The sequence below is a fragment of the Acomys russatus genome, chromosome 29, assembly GCF_903995435.1.
Source record: "Acomys russatus chromosome 29, mAcoRus1.1, whole genome shotgun sequence".
NCBI lineage: Eukaryota > Metazoa > Chordata > Mammalia > Rodentia > Muridae > Acomys > Acomys russatus.
In genome coordinates, this window is record NC_067165.1 from 4,937,672 (window position 1) to 4,956,575 (window position 18,904).

General features: G+C 54.8%; 1 protein-coding gene across 1 annotated transcript; it reads right to left on the bottom strand.

Moving 5' to 3' along the window:
- Nucleotides 1-843: 843 nt before the first annotated feature.
- Nucleotides 844-16,959, bottom strand: Pcsk9 (proprotein convertase subtilisin/kexin type 9). The gene is made up of 12 exons (XM_051171863.1): nt 16,735-16,959; nt 15,248-15,439; nt 13,240-13,363; nt 10,273-10,406; nt 9,960-10,101; nt 8,083-8,279; nt 6,884-7,067; nt 5,889-6,062; nt 5,501-5,649; nt 4,599-4,776; nt 2,664-2,842; nt 844-1,496 (listed from the first exon to the last, which is right to left on the bottom strand). Exons 1-12 carry the CDS (start codon nt 16,930-16,932, stop codon nt 1,281-1,283), a joined length of 2,067 nt encoding a protein of 688 aa, XP_051027820.1. The 5' UTR covers nt 16,933-16,959; the 3' UTR covers nt 844-1,280.
- Nucleotides 16,960-18,904: the final 1,945 nt, after the last annotated feature.

An 18,904-nucleotide genomic window follows, 5' to 3' on the forward strand; every position in this document is an offset into this window, starting at 1 on the left:
GCTGGTAGGCATGCACTCCAAAGAATCTGGAATTCTGGAGCGGACAGGTCCCCAAGACGAAGTACTAGGACTCTGAGGAGTCAGGAGGCTACAGGAAGACAGTCACTGCATGCCTAGGATGGGCACAAGGAGAGTGTTCTCACTGTAGGCCTGTGTACCCCACCATCCGGAAGATAGCTGTGCCTGATGAGCGGGCCGCCTCTTAGCCAGCCAGGTGCAGGCAGTCACATCAGCTGCTTTTATTCTGAAAACTCACTACATAATAAAAACTCTACAAAACCCAGAATAAATATCAAGTTACAAAAGCAATACAGGTGGGAAAAGCTTACTATAAAAAGGCAGAAGAAGCTGAATGGACAGAGAGGTGTGGCCTTGGTACAGTCAGCCCTCTGTCACTCCTCTAGTCTCCACACAATCTGGGGAACTGGGGCTAAGGGCGCCATAGGACTGGCCTGTGCTCTAAGGAGTGGTCCAGGAGCTAGCTGCTGTGGCATGTTTGCTTCAGAAATGGGGTGCCCAGCCTGGTACTGCCAAGAAGAATGGCATCAGGGCCAGCCACTCTGACACCACTGCCTGTGTGACATCACCAGGCACTCCCCTCTCTGTTCCTGGTTTCCTTCATAAAGTGAGGCTGCCAGTTTGCAGGGTAGTAGAAGGGGTGGGATAAGGTGAGGTAAGCGCTGTGTGGTTCTCCAGTACAAACTGAGAGTCAACTGGAGCCTCACAGCCAGTTATCCTGAGCAGGGCCAAGGCCTAGGGTGCAGCTGATGAGGACACCTAGGAGATACAGGCATGTCCCCATGGCTGGCTGGATCCACCACTGGCTTTCATCGCCACTCCTAGAGGTGTGCAGAACTGATCGACATTTAACCAGGGAGCCCAAAACGCTGTCTCCAATGTGAGCAGATGGTGAGGACTCCCAGCAACTTCCACACCAACTTTCCCAGCCTGGCACTTGGTCTCTGAAGCTCCAAGGGTCTCTCTCCATCATCACCTTCCTGCAGGACAAATATACCCTGAAGGCCTGAGGACTGAATACTAGTCTTGTAGCTAGTGCCCTCAGATTCTGATACACTGGACCAGCTGACCAGAGCTGGCCACGGCTTAACCTCTTTGATGGCAGAATGCCAAGCCCAGGCCCCACCATGAGCGGTGGGTACCCAGGGTGAGACACTGACTTCTTCTAGGCAGAGTCTCCCCACCATTGGCCAGCTACAGGAGAGCCAGGCAGGGATGTCTCTGCACCCAGCCACAGCCACCATCCCTGCCTCAGGCTGTCGTCACTGGTGAGTCCAGGAGGCCTTTGCTGAAGGCCGGCTCCTGCAGCACATGGCAGCAGCTACTGTAGCTTCTTGGCTGGTCCTGCCTGCTGTATCGGCGCCAGGGCTTCTTGCCACACAAGTGTTGTCCACAGCATAGGCCCCCTGAGTAAGAGATGCTCCGGGGAGAACATTGCATCCAGTCAGGGTCCAGCCTGCCTCACAGGCCACGGTGACCTACCAGAGTTCAGAGGGAGAAAGCCTGTGTCTGGCACTTGTGGGCTGTCCAAACTCCACTGCCTCAGACCCAAGCATGGTTGCACCCAATAGTAACCAACATACCCTTCATCCAAGTCGGTACCTCTGCAGCCTTCCACCCCATTTAATGGCAACACCAACGGTTCAGAGGCTCCACAGAATCCTTGTACCCATTCTTACTCCTCACCCACACCCATTTCTGGGTGCAGCACTCCCACCCCAGCCTAGGCCCTCACTTTTTAGACCTGGAGCAGCGCAGGAGTCAACCTCCTGTTGATGGTTCCTGCCCTGCTCTTCACAGGTCAGCAACTGTGCACCTGGTGAACCCCCAGGTCTGAGCTCACTCACTCAAGGCCTGAATGGCTGTTTAGCCCCACTTAGCCTGTCTCCAGACTTCTGAGTCCCACCCTGCCCTATTGGCCTGGATGATCCTGTCACCAAGGCATCCTGTCCCCTCTGGGCCTTAGCTGTCTCCTCTGCTAGAAACATTGCTCCTGGCGACAGCCCCCATGGTTTGTCATCCCATCTCAGGGGTGTCGCACCTCACCACTCTTCCCTGATCCATTTTCTTCCATATTAACCCCTTGGTACTCTGTAAATTACTTTGTTTACTGTCCTTTGCTACCAGAATGGACACTCTTGGTGGGCCAAGCATTTCCTAGGGCCTGGACCAGCGGGGAGCCAGCATCTCTGGCTGCATAGAGCAGCTTCCAGCTTCACACTGCCCCTGAGAACTCTGACAGACCAGCTGCAGGCCTCTGGCACTCTTCTCAGGGCTCTTCTCTCAACCCTCACTTACTAAGCTGTCACATCTGCATAACTCTGTGTCCAGATTCTGCAGAGTCCCCACCCCAGCTGCCTCCCAGCAGGTTTAAGTGGCCAAACTAGAAAGTGCTCAGGCACCAACTCACCATGACCATGCATGCTCTCAGAGGAGCAGAGGTAGACCGCAGGCCGTGCTTATCTGGACAAGGGCAAAACCAGGCCAGCCTGCTGTGCACAAATGCACATATGCTGTGCACACAACAGCTGCCCAGGTCTTCCTCCCCCTAGCCTGACACATAATGGCATGGGGCACCACCAACACAGGGCAGATAGCAGCCACCCCACAAAACCTAGGTACCCAGCCATCCTCAGCCCCTTCACCTGCTCTGTGGGACCCGAGATCCCATGCTCCTTGATTTTGCATTCCAGGCCTGGGGCATGGCAGCAGGAAGCGTGGACACTGGCCTCCCGGTGGCCAGTGTGCTTGCCAGGCTGATGTCTGGATCGCCGCATGAGCTGCCTGACACCAAAGTCTTCCACCTCCCAATAGAAGCTGCAGCCTAGAACAGAGGGCATCCAGCTCAGATTGGAATTTTGGGGGACCTCCCATCTTTCTGGCCCCAACTGGATGCAACTTCTGTCAAGTCCACAGCTTGGGAAAGACAGAAACAGCTCTGAGTAGAAGAGGTGCTGGCTTGAGCAACAGGATTCCTGGATTCTCATTTCAAATCAGCCACTGACCAGCTGGGTGGCCATCAGAGGGCCACCCAACCTCTCGGAGCCTTACTTTCTTAAGAAAAATATGGCCTCTTCACCCAGAGAAGGGAATTGCCCGGATGGGACAGGGCTCCTCAGCCTGAGGTGCTCCGAGCCTCTGAGACCCTTCTCCATTCTGGGTGTGAGCCCAGGTCTCCATGAGACACCTAGGGACTCCCTCTGGTCTTGGGAGTAAGAGACACCACCAGCTACAAAACTGTGGATAGTGGTCAGTCAGCCTTCCCAAGCCTCAGTTTCCCTTTTGTTACATTGCAAACATAAGAGCTCTTACAGGGATGCCATGAAGAGGAGCCAAGGTAACATGCGTGACATCCCAGCACACAACCTACTCATGGCAAGGGCTCTGCATAGTAGGGTGCTGGCGATGAAAATTCTCTGAGGTCCTAGGTACAGGACCTCAGCACAGCCACTCTACAAGGAGGGGCAGCCCCTTTAACTCAGCAATTCTCAACCTGAGGGTCACAGGGGTCAACCCAAAGGGCTCGAACAACCCTTCCACAGGTGTCGCCTAAGACCAACAGAAAATACAGATATTTACACCGTGCTTCATAACAGGAACAAAATTACAGCTATGGAGTAGCAATGAAAATAATTTTATGTTTTGGGGTCACCACAACATGCGGAACTGTATTAAAGGGTCACAGCATTAGGAAGACTGAGAACCACTGTCTTAGCTGATAAGTGGAGCTCTATGAGGCGGCAGATAGGGAAACTCAAAGGCTCTTGCTGCTCCAAACCTACTCTGGGGCTTAGCTGCTGGCACCCCCAAAGGCAAGTGAGAACCCAGTACAGAATTGCTGCCAACTAGGTTGGGGCTAGGGAGCCTTGCCTGGTCTGAGTTATAGCTCACCACTGGGCGCATCTTCTCCCTGCAGATCCATTCTGGGCACGGGGCCTACCAACCCCACCTTTCACTCTGGATCCTTCAGTGCCTCCTCAGCCTGCACTACACTAGGCTCTGCCCCTGAACAAGGCATTCCCAATGACTTACCACCCTCCCCAGCATTTACCCCTCCATCCATACAGGACTGCTCAGCCTCCTCCTGAGCTGAGAGCCACCATCCCCTCATGGCCCTCAAGGTCCTCACCTATGACTTCTACTACTTGCCTGGAAATGTTTCTCACGGCGGTCCAGAGGCAGAACAGTGATGACAAGGGTGGACAGTGGACCTTATCCCAGCACCAGGCTACATGTATGACATGGGACCTTGCACTTCATGATGGAGAAGCCAAGCACGGGGCTGATAAGGAACTTGATCCCACTGCTGAGTGGCAGAACTGAGACTGAGTCTGCCCCCTTGGAGACAGGCCTCACAGCCTTCCCTTGGATGGTGCCAGGCACCCCCTAGCCTGTGCTCCACCTCACCCCAACATCATCACACTCTTTTGCAGAAGGAAGCCAGGGAGAAGGGATCACACTACAGAGAAGTGATGGAGACCAGCTTAAAATGGGCCCTGGGTCTCTGAAGGACCAAGCAAACTCTGACAGCAAGCACTTCAAAACAGGGCCTCTTTCTCACAGCTTGCCTGGGTTCCTACCTGTGAGGGCGTGGTCCTTCTGACGGCAGCGGACATGGGTCTCCAGGTCAGCTCGGACTGCAGGAGCGGTGTGGATGCTGCAGTTGGCACGGGGAAGCAGGCAGCACCTAGCGACAGCGTAGACACCCTCTCCTCCAAACGCGTTGAGGGCCTTGCAGATCTGCTGGCCCCCTATGGCCTGAGAGTCACAGAAAAAGAAGAGCCAGTAAGAGAGACTACAGGGCTGGGACAGAGGTACACAGGCACGTTGTTGGGACCCTTGGTGCCTCCAGACACAAGGCAGTCCCCCAGGCCCAAGACAAACTGTTCTGTCTCCCAGCAGCTCCAGCTCCATCATAAAACTTCCTATGGAGACGTTGGGCGGCTGATACACCAGCTCCAGGCCCAGCCTGGAAACTCACATGCACTGTTTCTAGGACCTGACCCTCCTGGTCAGATGCTGCCCTCCAGGCAAACTCAATGTCACCCAATATCTGAATGCCTTCATCCCAACTCCAGAGCCACAGACCAGCACAGAGAAGCAGCTCTTAAGATGGCTCAGAGGTTAAGAACACTGCTTGCTCTTCAAAAGGTCCTGAGTTCAATTCACAGCAATCACATAATGGCTCGCAACAGTCTATACTGAGATCTACTGCCCTCTTCTGGCCTGCAGGTGTACATGCAGCCAGGGCACTATATACATAATAAATAAATCTTTAAAAATAATAAGGAAAAAAAAGATGTTTCACCACAAGGCCCTGGCTGCACACCCAGTGGGCACTGCCCCTCCTGAATGTGGAACTCTCTGACCAGGCTTTTCACCCTGAAAATAGGCACTAGAAGGCTCAAGGGTCAAGCAGCCTCCGTTGCTGAGGGCTGGTGCTGGTAGAGGACAGACAGACAGACACACAGGGCTGGAGTACCTCCATCTGATCACCCCGTCGCCTCCCGCTCCTGGAGAAGCTGGAGCAGCTCAGTAGCTCCTCTTCTGGGGCACAGTGGGCTGTAGCAGTAGCTGTACGAGTGGGCCCCGAGTGTGCCGACCACACCGTCCTGCAGAGCAACTGTCCGCCTGCAACAAGGCCCAGGTGAGTAGAGTCTTCAGGTGGGATGGGAGGGCCATCCCCAGGGATGTTAGTGACTGCCTCAGTTAATGGCAGGAGAAGAGAGCCCTCAAGAGCGCTGTTTTTCCCATGAAAATGTTATCAAGCCTTTTCAGAGCCCCCGCCCCCCAAACTACAGCCAAGAAAAGAAAACTCTCTTGTGAGGACCAGGGAAGGGACTGTGGACAATCCCTGTCATCCTCCTCACCTGTCCCATGGGTGCTGGGGGGCAGTATGGCCACCAGGTTGGGGGTCAGCACCTGCTGGTCCTCAGGGAACCAGGCCATGTTGATGACGTCTTTGGTAGAGAAGTGGATCAGCCTCTGCCGCAGCTCAGCCAGGGTGAGCCCTGGTTCCCGAGTCAGCATCCTGGCTACAATGCCTGGGGGGTGGTGCAGAATTATAGAAAGTGGTGGCCTGGCCCTTCTCCCTGGCCATAGGACCCCTGCCAGGGTGCACATGCAGGAACAAACACACATACATGCATGCATGCACACACAAAACCTGCTCCTCTGGAAATTTAAGCACCTGCAATCCTTCACTTGGTGAAGAGCTAGAAAGATGACGTCCTATCCTACCTACAGGCATTGGCAGCTGCAGGTGAACCATCCACCAAACACCATATCACATGTCCTTCCTCTGGGGAGCCTTCCCTGACTCTCAGGCTGTGCAGGTGCCCCCCCGCGGGGCTCCCCCTAAGAGAGCTTTCTGCTCCATCTGTTTCTGTACCCTTCTCTGGCAGACCCTGTGTTCTTCAGGACTTTACGATAATTTGATTCTTAAATGCCCTACCCCCGCGCCCCACCCCCAGCCGCGCCAAAGTCTATATGTTGAAGGCTTTGGTCACCAGCCTATGGGAGGAGACAGACCCTTTTGGAGGTGTGTCCTAATGGAAATAGGTCATTAGGGATGTGTCCTTCCCCTCTGCTTTCCAGCCATAGGAGGGGAACGGTCTTGCTCTGCCACACACTACCCTCCACAGCATGCCCTAAACTAAAGATGCCACATGGGCTGAGCCTTCGGAAACCACAAGTCCAAATAAGCACTTCTTCCTTTAAGTAGTTTACCTCCTCAGGCACCGTCTCACACTGGCAAAGCTGCTCACCACAGGCACCATCAGGTCCCCTCACATTTGCCCTCACGGCACAGACCCTGCTGCCTGCCAAAGGGCCATGGTGGCAGGATGGGAGGGGGGTGACTCACCAGCCACGTGGGCAGCAGCCTGTGATGTCCCACTCTGTGACATGAAGCACGTGCTACAATCACTGGAGGCACCGATGATGTCCTTCCCAGGCGCAAAGAGGTCCACACAGCGTCCAAAGTTGGTCCCCAAGGTCCCCAGGGTAACTGGCTGGTCCTGGGCATCAGTGGCCCCAACTGTGATGACCTGGCAACATAAGGAGATGGGTAACAGAGAAAGATCTGGGCCACAATGGGACAGGCGGATCTTGCCTCTGCACTAGCCAACTCCAGTTTCCACTTGTGTCCTTCTGAAACGCTGTCGCCCATGAGAAGTGCAGCTCCTTGGGGACAACTCTGGCATCTCACCTTGGCAGTGGCCCCCCACCATGTTCCAGATCTCATTTTATGACTCCCTACGGAGCCCATGGTCTAGGGTAGAGACTAAGTAGGACCAGTGCTGCTATCAGGCAGGCACAGTGCTGTATAGAGGCCTAGAGTAGATAAGACGGATGGATGAGCCATGCTGGGCCTTGCAATGTTAAATTAAGCAGCTTGGTAAGTGCTGGTAGTCAGGAAGGGCAGGCTGGGCTGCATGAAGCCTTGAGCTGGGACAGGTGCCTCTCACTTCTGCACTCTCAATACTAATAGTCCACTGCATAACAGATGCCCTCCAGTTGTCCCTCAGATGAGAATGGGCCCCCTGGACCATCAGGTTCTCCAGGAAGACCCCTCCCAGAATGCACCTGCCACAATCCCAGACACAATGGATAATGTGATGGTCATCACATGAGGGCTTTGGGGCCAGCAGTCACCCCCAATCTCACTAGGATCAGTTATAGGTGGGGAGGTGGACAATGGGAGGGAGGCTAAGGGATTGGACAGGACAGTGGGTCTGCTCCATGAATGCCTCAGGGTCTCATGGGTGATCTAGGGATGCGGAGGAGGGGAGGAGAAAGCTGAGGCCATTATTCTGCCTTCCAGGGGACAAGACAGGAGCTGGATAAGGCTCCAGGTCCTGAGAGGAGGAAGAGAGAAAGAACCAGACAGGACCATGGGCATGGCTGCATGGGTCACAGCTTCCTGGAGACACTGAGGTGGGGGGAGGCATGAGTCCACCCAGAGTCCCAGTTTGGAGGCTCTAACCACTCTCAACCCAGGCAGCTCGGCCAGCAAGGGGGCCACCTGACACCTTCCCTTCGTTCTGGCAGGACAGCTCCTACCTCTGGAGCAGAAGCTGGAGAGTAGAGGCAGGCATCGTCCCGGAAGTTTCCAGCTGCAGCAACCAGCACCACGCCAGTCCTTGCCAGGTGCTGGCAGCCGGAGTTGAGGATCCGGCTATACCCACCCGCCAGGGGCAGTAACACCACTAGTGGCCCCGAAGGCTGGATTAGCTGGCTTTTCTGAATGAACTCCAGGCCTGAAAACAAACAAACAAACAAACAAGGCAACAAGCCCATGTCACCTGCTGGAGAAGCGTGCCTTTCTTCTCCAGTTCCTTCCCTCAGAGGTGTAGTGTGATGGAAAATGTGGTGGTGGTTTAGTGCTCTAAGGTTCAACCAAACCTACTGCATGCTGCTGCCTTGAAATTATTTTTTTAATATGACTGACATTTAAATCATGTACTCATTTTCTTTAAGTGAAGTCGATAACTTCCCCAACATCGTCGCTCCTTACCCAAGCATTTGACTGCCTTGAGAGAAAAGACTAGGCCCTAAAGGAAGAAGTTTAGACTCAACTGAAGGAGCCAAATGTTCTCCAGGACTAGATGGTGAGACACTACTGCTGAAAACACCACACTTTGGTTGCAATATGCAATGGCTGTTCTTGGTTGTCAACTTGACTATGTCTGGAATTAACTGTAAGGCACCGGGAGCTTTCTACACACTGGAGGGCACCTGGAGGAGGGAACAGTTTTCCCACAAGAAGGACTTCCAGGAAACGAGAAGTCTCTTTCTACACAGTGGCCTTCAGGGGTGGCAAGTTGGACTGAGGTTGGCCAATAAGGGGGTGGGACAGGCACAAGAGGTCACTGATGGGACAGAGGCTATTGATTTAAATGTGTGTCAATGTCTGTGCTCTAAAGTCCCAAGCACGGAGCTGGGAAGATGGCTTAGGCGTCAAGAGCTCTTGATGTTCTTGAAAAGGACCCAGATTCAGTTTCCAGTACCTGGTAGACATACATACATACATACATACATACATACATACATACATACATACATGCAGGCAAAACATTCATGATCATAAAAATAAATAAACAAACCAAAAACAAACAAACAAAAACACTTGAAGGGCTCATAGCCGAAGCCCGTTTCCATTTGCTGCCTGGGCCAGCATATTACTGGTTGGTGGTAGTCAAGTCATGATCAGCTCGTTCCACAGAGGCCGGCAGGCTCCAGCTGTGGGCCCTGGCCAGGTCACCCTCTCTGGCCGGGCTTACTGGCTAGTTAGCCACTGTCTCATGCCAGCTTCAGGGTTGCGTGCCAAGCCTTGCACTCTGTGCCTAGCACAGTGAGATGCAATGAACCAGTGCCCCTTCATTTCTCCTCCCTTTTCTACACGCCACGTTCTAGCCCTCTGGGCCCCCACTGGAGTGGAGTGATGGAATAATCTGCAAAAGGCTGGAAAGATCTGGCGCAGCTCCCTCACCAAGTACATGTCCTGGCTTTGCTGGTAAGCACACGGGCAGGAAAAGCTGGCTTCTGCCACCTCAAGGCTAGCAGTGTAAAGGCACTGGCAAGGGTGTCAGTGGAAAGCTGTGGATGAGTGCTCACCCAGAGACCCGCCTGGCCTGAGCCCTGCCCCCTCCCAAACCTCAGTTTCCCACCCACATTCTGGATCTCTGGGATCCTGACAAGTCTATCACTCTAAACCGTGTGGCAGAGACCATCTGACTACGAGACTGTGCACCTGCAGAGACCACCTGACTACGAGACTGTGCACCTGCAGAGACCACCTGACTACGAGGCTGTGCACCTGCAGAGACCACCTGACTATGAGGCTGTGCACCTGCAGAGACCACCTGACTATGAGACCGTGCACCTGCTAAGCTTTGGCTGCCTTCACACGGCGGGGTAAAACCCAAAGTGCCACTCACCTATGAGGGTGCCGCTGACCGTGCCCTTCCCTTGACAGTTGAGCACACGCAGACTGTGCAGACTGGTGCCCTTGGCCACACCCGCATCCCGGCCGCTGACCACACCTGCCAGGTGGGTGCCATGGCTCTCACACTTGCTCGCCTAATCAATCAACACAGGGATCGTGTGAGAGAGTTCACTCACCCCATGATATATCAACAGATGCCTGGACAGACTGACATGCCACCCCACAGATAACAGGAAAAGTTAGGCCGTGCTGACACCACTGCCCACCTTCACCCACCTCTGAGGTGAAACGAGGGTCACACTGACCTGTCTGTGGAAGCGTGTCCCATCCTCCTCAGGCACACTGTTGAAGTCAGTGATGGTGACCCTGCCCTCAATTTCCCGATGGCCACTCTGGATGCTGGTGTCTAAGAGATACACCTCCACCTGGCCGCTTTCATCTTCTCATGGCAGCATTTGTGGGAGGGGAGAACAGTTGTGGGATTAACGTGATTGCCCATGTACTGAGCTGTCCGCCACCTCACAAACTAGACAGCTCATGGCATCTCCCCAAACTTCTTGAAAGCTGCATGCTACTGAATCTTTATTTTACGTCAAGGAACAGGGCCCAGAGAGGTCAAGGAGATGCTGGTGGCCTGTAGCTGGCAAATGACAGAGCCAGGAGGTGAGCTGAAGTGAACAGGAGGTGACCCAGCTCCATGGTGAAACAACGATAGGAACATTCAAAACATGATATTATAGCATAAAATAAACCGACCTCCCAAGCATAAGGCACAGCTCACTGAGGAAAGGGCTGACAAAACAGACAGAAACTAACCGGGCTGCCTGCCATCCTGGCTGCCCAACACATTCCCAGAGAGGAAACTGAAGTCACCTGCCAGGGCCTGGTAGGCCCGTGGGCTCTTTCTTCCCTCACTGAGGCTGGGTGGGACTCAGTGCAGGAAGTTTACCATGGCCACAACACCCAAATCTTCCATGCCTGAGTTGGTGAGTCTCCAAGAAACAGGCACAGAACAAATGGTGGGCACTCCATGAGACACCTGGGCGGAGGGCGGGGAGGGTTAGCGGGGTAGGAGACACCTGAGCACGGGGGTGGGGGGAAGGCTGGGGGGGGGTATGAGACACCAGGGGGCGTGCTGGGAGGATAGTAGACACCTGGGCGTGGGGACTGGGAGGGTTGGCGGGGTAGGAGACACTTGGGTGGGGGGCAGGATTGGGGGATTAGGAGACACCTGGGCATGGGGGGGGTGGGGAGGTTGGGGGGGGTAGGAGACACGAGGGGTTGCTGGGGGAATAGGAGACACCTGGGCATGGGGGTGGGGAGGATTGGCGGGGTAGGAGACACCTGGGCACGGAGGGTGGGGTGGGGAGGGATGGGGAGGTTGAGGGGGTAGGAGACACGGGGGACTCGGGGGATAGGAGACACCCAGGCACAAGGGGTGGGGTGGGGAGGGATGGGGAGGTTGGGGGGGTAGGAGACACGGGGGGGGGGCTGGGGGATAGGAGATACCTAGGCACAGGGGTGGGGTGGGGTGAGGAGGGGTGGGGAGGTTGAAAGGGTAGGAGGGGGGACTGGGGGGATAGGAGACACCTGGGCGTGGGGGCAGGGGCTTAGTGGGAGATGGGGGGATGTGCCTGCGCAGGCTTGGTGGAAAGAGCCTGCAGAGGGTAGCACACATCTGCTTCCTATGGAGGGAGAGCTAGGAGAACGAAGGAAAGGAAGGAGGTGCCCAAGGCTGTAGCCACTCTCAAAAATGCTCAGCCTGGGAAAGAGATGGTTCAGTGGTTACGTGTACTTGTTGCTCTTGGAGAGGACCTAGGTTCAGTTCACAGCATCCATATGGTAGACAGCAACCATCTGTAACCCTGGTTCCAGAAGACCCGGTGCCCTCTTCTAGTCTCTGCGGGCCCTGTGTGCACATGGGCACTGTATACATGTATGACATGTGGTATATACACATACATGGCACATGGTTCATATACATACATGTAGTCAAAACACTTATACACATAAAATAAAAAAATAATGAGTCTTCTTTTAAAATTCTCATCCTGGGGTTGTGCATACAGTTAAGCCTTTGAGCACCTCCCTAGTAGGTCCGAGACCACGTTTAGTCCCTAGTAAATATGACAGAGGGGCAGGGCAAGGTGTCCCAAAGGACAAAGAAACTTTAGATTGCCTCTCCCAGCCTTGGCCTGGCACAGAAAGCTCCATGGCCGTCCCCAGGGGGCACCCTGGCTGGCTGCATACCCATCTAACCCAGCTGAGATGCTCCTGACTGCCAGGCTCCTAACTCACCTCACCTGTGCCTCATCTACGTTAGCAATAGATAACCTTCCTCACACACTAGATGCTCCACGGGGGACAGACACTCCAGGCTCCATAGAACCTCTGAGCCTTTCCCAGAGCAGGTGCCCTTCAGCCCTTCTCAACTCGGTGCCACCCACCCTGCTACCAGATGCAGGCCACCTGCCCAAGCCTCTCTTCCTCCATCTCTGAAAGCAAGATACGCTAGGGAGAGGAGGCCCGTTGACAGATGCAGGGAGCCTCCAGAAGGCTGTGGTACTGGTGGTGGTAGGGGTAAGGTGGGCTGGGAGACTACACATCCAGATGGGGGGCGCAGCTGCAGTGGGCTGTGTCTGCCCAGATGAGGGGTCTGTCCCTGTCTACAAGGCTGGGTATCCCACAGATAGTGGGTCAGGCAGGGTTAGCCTCTTCCAGATTGGGTGTGTGCTGGTTTGGCTAGGTATGGCCCCCATAGACTCATGTTTGTGAATGCTTGACCCATGGGCAGTGGCACTATGAGGAGGTGTGGCCTTGTTAGAGTGGGTGTGGCCTTGTCGGAGGAAGTGTGTCACTGTGGAGGCAGGCTTTGAGGTCCCATAGGCTCAAGCTGATCCTAGTGACCTTCTGCTGCCTGAAGGTCAAGACACAGAACTCTCAGCTCCTTCTCCAGCACCATGTCTGCCTGTGCTGCCGTGTTCCCCGCCATGATGAGAATGGACTGAACCTCTGAACTATAAGCCAGCCACAATGAAATGTTGTTCTTTATAAGAGTTGCCATGGCTATGGTGTCTCTTCCCAGCAACAGAACATTGACAAAGACGGTGGAGGATGAAGGCAGCAAGGATGAGAAGCCGGAGGGGAGGGGGAGACTCTTGTATGACTCCGTGGAGCAAGGCAGAGAAGATGGGTGCAAACCCTGGAGCTCTGGGGTAGAGGGCTGAGCTGGAGAAAGAAAGTGGAGACTAGAGGCTCACTGGGGACCTTACTTGGGGAGCTGTCTTCTTCCATCTGGTGCCATGCCGGGATAATCCGCTCCAAGTTCCATGGGATGCTCTGGGCGAAGACAAATGAGTCTTCCTCGATGTACTCCACATGGGGCAACTGCAGGGCCTGCGGAAGCCAGAGAGCCATGGCGCTTAGCTTCAAAAGCCCTCAGCTAACAGCAGCCCACAGCAGTCCCACCTGAGCCAACTATCCATGTCCCCAGCCAGCACCTACTCACATTGTCCCCAAGCCTACCTCCCGGGCCCAGCATCCCCACGCCTCCCTGGGTAAGGGAACACAATGCTCCATAACTCTAGTGTCTGAACCCATATGACTAGTCAGAAGGATTCTGGCTCCACATCTCCACCTGGCGGTCAGGCTATGCCTAGCTTCAAGGAGGTGGTCAGGAATCAGTGAAGTACTTAACTTCATTCTCAAATCAGCACCCTGGTGCTGGCCATTGTGTGTCTGCTCCCACCTCCATCCTTTGCACTGACCCTGCAGACCGCAGCAGTAGACTCCCAGGCCTCCAGTTTGTTCAGCTAACAGGAGGCATCCAAGTCAGTCCTGCACCCTGCTCCTTAACTAGGCTCACAGCAGCTGCGTCCTCGGGTAACACGTCATTCCGCTGTGCTTCAGCTTCCTCCCTTCCTCTCCCCAACTCCTGGAGGCCCAAAGTATCTCTGGGTGCCTCAGTGTCCCCACGGCTCCTTAACCTACCCTCTGTCAATTTCCTTACTTAATATCTGCTTAAACACTCAACATTCAGCCGGGGATGTTGACACCTGTCCGTAATGCAAGCATTCCAGAAGCAGAGGTGGGGAAATCACAAGTCTGAGACCAGACTGAACTACAGAACAAGACACTGTCTCAACCCATCCCTATATAAAAACTATTGCCCTTTGTCCTCTAGTCTCCATTAAATGATGGCTCCCTTCACCACACCTGGCTTACAGATAGTTCTGAGAGATGCAGGCACCTACTCTAAATGAAAGAAACCAGTGAGACACTGAGCTGGGGCCGTGACACCTTTTGAGGTGCCAAGGCTCAACTTCCCGGAGCAAACTCTATGTTCTCCTGTGCAGAGCTCATTGCCCTGAGCAATAGGCACCTGCCAGCCGCCTGGCACTTCCGGGGTCGTATTCATTCCACACTGTGCTGAGCCCACAGCACCAGCTACTGCTCTGACATCAGCTGGTCGGTCTCCACCTTTGCTTAAGCTTGATGGAAAGGCTCAAGGCGACGTATGTCACCTCCATCTGCGGCTGCAGAAAATGCTTGTGAAAGTGCATAGCAGATGAACAGGAGGCACTTGTTGTCCTCCCGCACTGTGGCCCTGGCCATGCCCCATCGATGTCCCATAGTCACAGGTGTTACATCAGTTTAAACCCTGGGGCAGCAGTGACCTGAGCCAGGAGGTCAGATGCATGCACAATGCGCACTGGAGGCCTGGGCAAGACCCTGAGCCCTGGGACCTAAGTGTGTATAGGACGCTGAGAGCACCCAGTGGGGGAAGGGCACTGGCGTGCCGGTGAGAACCTGGGGTGCCATGATGGAGGAGAACAGGGAGGGCGGGCAATAATAGCCTGCATCCTTTTCACCTCCTTCAGCAAAGGAAGGTGCGGCACTCAGAGGAGTGATGGAGCAGGACTACTCTGTCCCAGAGGAAGAATCTAACACCTTTGATACTCTATAAGAGCCGATGTCCCAGGCCTTGTCCCCATTGGTTCTCACAGGCAGTGGACAGCCCAGACAAGAATCCTGGCAGACAGGCCATGGGGTAGGGGCCAAGCTCTGCAGCTAGCTGTCTTGTGGTTCCTTCTGCCCTCCAGTGGATGTACACATGGCCCTGGAATGTGGCCAAGGCTACAAGGCAGCTTTTCAGGAAACCAGGAGCCATGGACACTCCTTGGTCCTGATTCTAAGCAGAGGACACGCTAAGGTCAGTCTACACATGAAAATGAATGCCCATTCCTTGTGGAGAGCCCCACGCCCAAGAGCATAGCTCACCAGGCCCAACAGGTCGCTGCTCATCTTCACCAAGAAGCCAGGGAAGAGGTCATGGAAGATACGCAGAACCTTGATGACGTAGCCCCGGCGGGCAGCCCGGGTCTGCAGGCGGTGGGCAGCTTGTTCAATCTGCCGCCGTTGGGTCTCCTCCATCAGCACCACTATGTAGGTGCCTGGCAGCCTCCAGGCTTCCTGGTCCCCAGGGAAGAAGTGAAGCAGAAAACATGAGAGCCTCAGTGGACGCCAAGGCACCTCGTCCTAGTGTAGTATGCATGTAACAGACTGTCCCACGTTATCCTGTTGTGTGAGCTTTGTTCCTATAGAGCATTCCTGGGAGGAATGTCCTTGCCTGCCCAAGGAGTGCCTCAGGAAAGTGCTTTCTGCTCTTCCTTAGCAAGGTAGCAGCTTAGTGCATTTGGCCATGAGGCCTTCTGTCTCCTGAGTACATCTGGTGAGAGAAATGATAGTATATTTTTTCATTGTTTCTCTGTCCCTGCTTTAAACTCTGAACCATTCAAATAAACACTCCACAGAATACCCATAAAAAGCTCTTATGCAGCATACAGCCTTGAGATTCCTGGTATCGCCGAATCTTGAGTTGCAACAGTCATTGGCAGATGGAAACATGTGCCACTCCAAACATGGGCCTGACCGAAACATCTGGAATCTAATGAGAAGTGTGTGGTTCTGGTAAACACACAAGGAGCCCACTCCAGGACACCACAGTAATCTTGCTCCGGTAACGGTGGCCAGATGGTCCCACTGCATTGCGCTATAATCCTTCAACTGGATCTCTTCTCCTGCTATGTCCAGAGATCTCCCATGTAGTCACCGAAGGACCATCTGTCCCCTTTTAACAAAAGCTCAAGACAAAGAAACTGGCCACGCAGAGTCAAGCCAGTGACTCCAGCCTCCAGCCCCAAGCTCATTTCCAAGCAGGGCAAAGAACCTCAAGGAACCCTGGGAAATAAACTTGGAGGGAACTGCTCCACCTCAGGCAGGAGCTTCCTGTGGCCCAGAGCCAGAGGCAGACATGCCCAGGAAGCTGACCCCACCCACCCGCCACTGCTCCAGTCATGCAGCCCTGACACCGTTCCCCTAGTTCAAGGCCCACAGAGCCCCCAAAAGGCTCACAAGATGACTGGTAGCACCCAGTTTGGAAAGATGTGAGAACTAGAGTTTTCAGCCTCCCCATGGTCCCCAGCCACCATACTTTGGAGGAAACTCTCTCGGCATGACCGCACCAGTAGCCCACTCCCCACCTCACACCTTAGGAACCAAGCCCCAAGGTGCTGGTGCTTTCAGCATGTGGCCTCCTCTACCCCACCTCATCACTCTTTGCCACAAGGTGCAGCTGCAAGCTGGGTCTTGTACCCCGAGGTGCATTCCGAGACCAACAGATGGTTGGATGAGCGGAGAAGACCCTCGGCAGCGAGCACCACCCCAACCCCGGAGCGGCACCCTTGCCTGGCATCCCGCACCCGCACCTTGGAGCAACGTCGGAAGGTGGCGGTAGCCACATGAGGGGCCTCATCAGCCAGGCCATCCTCCTGGGATGGGAGGGCGAGCATCAGCTCTTCATAGTCGCTGTCCTCGTCCTGGGAACTGGCGCCCGTGGGGCGCAGTAGTAGCAGCAACAGCAGCGGCAGCAGCGACAGCGGCCACGCAGAGCATCGGGTGCCCATCGGAGCTAGGAGAGGTGCGCGGGAAGGACGTGGTCGGGCGGGACTCGAGGAACCAGGCACCGGGGCTGTGCTGTCCCTAAGGTAAGGCGCCAAGCACTGGCCCAGTCCTCCGGTCTCAGACCGCAAGAGAAGCAGAGCCCACCGGCAGCCAGCGCGTCCACGTGGGAGTGGAAGCCTTCTAGGGTGTGGGTGCTGGACTTCTAGGGGCTGGGAGATCACGCCACCCCGAGCCCCATCGGAAGATCCTCTCTGATTAAACATTAACGGGGCCAGAGGATTAAAGGATCGGGTTTCGGCCTCGCCCTCCCCAGACAGCGTCAAATGACGCTCAGAGAGAGGACAAAACCCCAAATCCCAATTGGGCTGCAAGCCCGGCCCGCCACATTCCCCTTTCCCCCCACCCCACCCCAGCCAAGTCAGAGCCATACTGAGCCCACCTCTTTAGTGTTTCCGGGGTCGGCCAACCACCCCCTTACTTCTCCCTCCAACAATATTAACTAACTTCCCCTGGGCTCCCATAACTCCTCACTGCCCAGTAACTTACCTCCACCTGCCTAAACTTTGTGCCCCATTCAGCCTGGACCCCCCTTGGCCCCGCCCCTCTGCTCCCTACGCTCTCCACACCATAGCCCACCTGGACAAAACTGCTTCCTTCGGGTTCCAGGTCCGCTCACCTTGAGGGACTCCACGATTTAAAACTTCAAAGACGCCAGAGACTCAAACTCCATTGTAAGCACAAGCTGGAGGTGGGGATAGGGGTGCGGGCCGGAGTGGGGTGGGAGGTAGGGGGGTGGGAGAATGTTCCAAAGTTAAAGTTTCAGTCTGGTTTGGTTTGGGTTTTGGTTTTGGTTTTTACACACTGTAGCCAAGAACTCAATAAAGCAAGCGTCCAGCACACACCAGGAGTTGCCAAGGGGAGCCTATCCGCGGGCCTCATAGCAGGTGCTGCAGAGGGAGGCACGTGGCCAGGCTCTGCTCAGAAGCAAGATTCCAAGCCACTTCGGGATCCCAGTCTGCACTGCTCAGCAGTCTGAATCGAGGTCCTGGGGGGCCTCACTTTGTCTTTACCTCACAGCAGAGAGCCCACTGGAGTGTATTAAGGAAGACCCATGAGGCAGGCTGGTGTCACTCCTTCCTTCTTTTTCCTTCTCCCACCAAATAACCCACCATCTTGGCAGGAAGAAGAGCTCATTCACACTTACTCAGTGATGGCTGGGGACTCTCTGCCTTGCTTGATGAACCAGGCTTTGGCCAGTGACCTCATCAAGGCTACCTGTAGCAAGAAAGTCCCTAAGCAAGCCTTTTTCATGCTTCCTTTGGAAGGCCAGGCTTCTCACCCTTCAGGCCTACAGCCTGTCGGTCCACAGCCTCGTGCAGTAAGCGCTCTCTGTCTCTGTCTCTCTGTCTCTGTCTCTCGGTCTCTGTCTCTCTGTCTCTGTCTGTCTCTCTGTTTCTCTCTCTCTCTCTCTCTCTCTCTCTCTCTCTCTCTCTCTCTCTCTCTCTCCTCTCTCTCTCCCTCCTCTCTCTCTCTCTCTCTCTCTCTCTCTCTCCTCTGTCCTTCTCTTCCCTCTCCTCTCTCTCTCCTCTCTCTCTCTCTCTCTCTCTCTCTCTCCCCGCCCCCCCCCCCCGTAATAGGAAAGGAAAAGATGTGTGGGTACCCTGGGCTCTGTGGCAGATGGAACCAGAGGAACAGTCACGTCTCATCCCACACCCTCCACTGCATTCTCCGCAGGGGTGGGAGGACACCTAGCTGGGCGCCTGCCAGTTGGCTGGGTTTTCATCAGTCATTAATTACCCCACCACCACCATAAGTTGCCCCAAGCAACTCCTCCCCCTTTTCAGATCCATCCCCTAGCCCCAGCCACTCATCACCAGTGGCCCTAGCCCTAAAATGTATTGGCTGCCAAGTTTACGTAAATCAATGCTTCTCAATCTGTGGGTCACAACACCTTTGGGGGTTGAATGACCCTTT